General features: G+C 35.8%; 1 protein-coding gene across 1 annotated transcript; it reads right to left on the bottom strand.

The window, feature by feature from the left end:
• Positions 1 to 3,778: 3,778 nt before the first annotated feature.
• LOC130980588 (uncharacterized mitochondrial protein AtMg00820-like) lies at positions 3,779 to 4,111 on the bottom strand. The gene has a single exon (XM_057904249.1). The coding sequence runs from the start codon at positions 4,109 to 4,111 to the stop codon at positions 3,779 to 3,781; it is 333 nt and encodes a 110-aa protein (XP_057760232.1).
• Positions 4,112 to 4,399: the final 288 nt, after the last annotated feature.

The raw sequence follows: 4,399 nt of genomic DNA, 5'->3' as shown, positions 1-4,399 counted from the left end.
CTTGAAGTTAGTAGAGCTTAAACCGGTAGACTTTGGAAATTTTCGAAGGAAAGTTTCTGAGGTTGAGATAGGCGTCAACAAAGGTACATATTTTGATTTCGGATAGGCATTGTGTAAGACTATATGAAAACCTAGGTTAGTTGCCCCAAGGTTAGTGTTGAATGAAAATGTTAATGATTGATTGTGATATAGTTGATTGTGTAAATTGTGTGTTTGGTGAGCTATGTATGATTATATGTATGTAAGGTTATAAATGCACGTTGTGGTATGATTATTAATATATTGATTGGTGTGGAATTGGACTGGAGGCTGAGATAGGGTGAGATATCTCCTATATGATAAGTCACAGTAAGCGATGGATTGCCATGATTGAATTGATAATTGGAATAATGATGATTTGGTTGTGTGATTGAATTGTAATGTGATTATCGAAAGAAAACTTATGAAATTGGAATGAGTATGTGGAACTTGCTTGATTAGGTATGGATTGGATATAATGTGATAAATGAGTATTGAGATGCATGAAGTTGGTATGGTCTTGGTTTGGATTGAATTGGAATTTCGATGAAATTGAGTAAAGGTTCAAAATTGGTAAAACATAATTCTAATCAACTTCGACGTGCCATAACTTAGTTCTCGGACCTTCAAATTTTGTGAACCTTGTCTTAAATGAAAATCAGTTCTATTCAATTTATGATGTTCGAAGAATGGATGAAAAATGATTTTTAATGAAAGAGTTTTGTGCAAGTTTTGTGCGCATACCATGCGTATGCATGACTCATGCGTACGCACAACTTGCATTCCAGAAATAAATCTTTTTCGTCCGAGTTTTGTGCATTCGTGCAAAAAGGGGGCTTGTGCGTACGCACGATTGTCCTGTTTTTTAAGAAATATTATTTTCAATTGTTTTTCCCATGCAGCCTACTTTTACACCTCTATAATCCTTGTTTAAGGTCTGATAACTCATTTTAGGCTTGAAAAGGAGTGTGAGCATAATTAGGGAATAAATTTGATAAAATTGAATAAGATTGTGGATTGGAGTATCAAAGATAATGTTGGGTTGATGAGAGCTTATGAATAATGAACTTACTGAATATTAAATTGACTTGAGACATGAACGATGAGATTGACGATGACTGAGTATGGCCTGATTGGCTGGATTGGTAAGGTCTGGGTGATATCCCACTTGTGATTAATTGAATATCTATTTATGGCGAGCTTTGTGTGTTATCTTGCTTGCGTAATGAATTGAATTTGATTGATATGATACTTTCCTGGGTAGATGCAAGGGTATGGTTCGTCCCACTTTCTCCGGATTGAGAATGATACCTCCCTGGGTAGATGCAAGGGTGTGGTTTGTCTCACTTGCTCCGGATTGAGATTTGAGACTTTGCTGACCCTCCATCACAAGATGTGGCGGACACTTAGACCTTTTTAGATAATTACTCCAAGGAAAGTGAATACCTCTTGGGGATGCACGCACTGAGGGACTGTCCAGGGCTCGCTACTGGACATGTCGGGTTTGGCTGTATAACCGACAGATGAGCTCATTGGCCATATGGCAGACATTCATTATTTGCATTTGTGTATTTTGATTGGGTGTGCGTCTTGTATTTGGCATGCCTTGTTGAATAATTGTATCTGTATACTATTTGATCTAATTACTCTATCTGTTCTCTCTATTTCTGTATTCCTTGTATTATTTTGTATGTGTTTGAACAATTGAGAGATTTCTTATGTTGGCAGTGGTGACGTTGAGGGTTGTTCCTAATGTGATGATTGGAGATTTGTGAAAAATTGAGTTTTGATATTGAATTACTGAGTTGGAACCATTGTGGTAATGAGAATGCTAATGACTTGTATTGAGAGGAATTGGAAATCTGATATCACTAATTAACTAATATTTAGTTTCTGTACCTTGTTTGATTTAAAAAGGACCCTAGGCTTGAACTTTGGGTTGATTGGAGTATAGAATTACCTAACGGGTTCATATCTTTTTACATTATCTCTATTTGGAATTATTATCCTAATAGAACCTTTTGATTCTCACCTGTTTTGGAAATTGTTTATTTTACAAATGCAGGATATGATGCACCTCGTTGAGAGTGCTGGTTTCCTCTCAAAAGCGAAGATTGTCTTTTGGGACTTTCCATTTTGCGTTAGATGTTGTTGTTCTCTTCTTTTGTGTATTGTAGCTGTATATCCCTCTTAGAGGTTAATTATGGAAAAACAAGCTGTATATTTTGTATCTTTTTGGGTTGTATTATACTATCTAGCCGGCCTTGTCTTCACAGGTCGAGACTAGTGTTGTTATGTATCTTTTTTAATCTTATGTATATATGTCTCGCTTTTTCCTGTATATCGACGTTTTTTGCTTTCGACGTTTCGAGTGTGATGCACTTTTGTTCTGTTATCTTTCTTCACAGGTTTCTAACTATATTTCTATCCTTCAATTATATATGTATATGTTTTATTTTTAAAGGTCATAATATTTCACCACTTCTAATTTACGACTATAACGTAAGGTTTTGTGTGATAGGTGGTATAATGGAAGATGCTGGAAGGGAAGAGGTTTGGCACTGGTGGGAGGGGTTTCTTTAACTGTGCTAGGTTATGGCTTTAGGAGTTTAGGTTATTTGATTTGGGGGTGGGGTAATGGGGTTGGTCTAATGGTTTTGTTAAGATTTTTTAGGTGACCGATTCGGTTTGGTTAAAATTTTCAGTATCAGAGTCAAAAACCGAACTGAACCGAAAGAAAAATAGCAAAAACATGATTTTTTTTTATTTATTCGATTTTCAGTTTGGTTAGTCGGTTTTTGTTCGGTCTGAATTGGTTTTAACACCTCTACTAAGGTTATCACAGAATACGGTTAGTGGAATGTGAGTTGTGAGTCGAAGCTCTTTAAGCAGATTTTGTAGCCAAGTAATGTAAGTAGTAAAATCTGCCAAGCATCTGAATTCTGCCTCAGTTGATGATCTGCTAACAACAGCTTATTTCCGCCTAGACCAAATTACTGGATTAGCTCCTAAGTATATGCAATATCCACTGGTTGAACACCTATCATCAAGGTCATTTGCCCAATCTAAATTGCAAAGGCCATAACATGAAGATCAGAACTTTTCGAAAAACAAATTCCATGACTTACCACTCATGAAAGGTATCTCAAGATCCTTTTGACAGCAACCCAATGATGTTCTAAAGGATTGTGCATGAACTGGCTCACTTGCTTGACTGAAAAGACAATCCTTTAGTGAGTTAAAGTGGGATACTGAAGTTCCCCAACGATAGACCTGTAGAAAGTTGGATCTTCAAAAGGAGGTGAACCATGAGATGTTAATTTTAAAGTAGAAATCATAGGAGCTAGCATAGGTTTAGAGTTAAGCATGCTAGCTCTACTTAAAAGATCTTTAACAAACTTTTGTTGAGAAATATGAAAAGTAGAATATGATTTTTTATGTATCTCTAGACCAAGAAAAAATGCAATGATTCCAAATCTTTTAAAGCAAAAATAGAATGCATTTGTGATCTTAGAACATTAACTTTAATCTCATCACTACCAGGTATGACTATATCATCTACATAGGCAAGGATGAATATAGTTGAAGTTGTTGTAAATTTAGTGAAAAGAGAGGTGTCAGAACGTGTAGGATGAAAACCAAACTTCTATAATGAAGTTTTCAACTTTAAATACCAGGCCCTGGAGGCTTGCTTTAAACCATAGATAGTTTTATTGAGCTTACAAACAAGAGAAGAATTACCAGACTCAAAGCCTGGTGGCTAAGTCATATAAACCGTTTCAGTAATGTCTCCATTAAGGAACGCATTATTGAAATAAAATTGTCTAAGGCACCAACCATTCGAAAGAGCCAAAGTAAGAACAGTTCTAATAGTAGTAGGCTGAATAACTGGACTGAAAATTTTATCAAAATCTATACCATGTTGTTGGTGACATCCCTTAGCAACCAAACTGGCTTTGTATTTTTTAATAGAACCATCTGGTACCTTTTTAATAGCATAAACCCATCTTGAACCAATAATGACAGAGTCTAGTGGAGGAGGAGTAAGAGTCGAAGTGTGATTCTTCATAAGGGCATCATACTTTTCCCCCATTGCCTGATCCCAATGAGGTGAGCTCAAGACTTGTTTAGTTGTAGTGGGAGGATTCTGAAATAAGTCAAGTTGGTTAGTAGAACTAGAAGAATGAAGAGCTTGAGGGTGTTGTGATTTAGACTTAGACCTTGTTATCATAGAGTGAGTGTTAGTAGTAGGAGGTATAGAGATAGAAGAATCAGATGTAATTCTTGGAAGTTAAATTTCAATAGCAGTAAGTGGTATCGAATTGTTATGATCTATTATTGAAGTATTTGGATTAGAATTTGAAAAAGAGGAATTAGAATC

Source organism: Arachis stenosperma, chromosome 5, assembly GCF_014773155.1.
Source record: "Arachis stenosperma cultivar V10309 chromosome 5, arast.V10309.gnm1.PFL2, whole genome shotgun sequence".
Lineage (NCBI taxonomy): Eukaryota > Viridiplantae > Streptophyta > Magnoliopsida > Fabales > Fabaceae > Arachis > Arachis stenosperma.
This window is presented reverse-complemented; position numbering and strand designations above follow the sequence as displayed.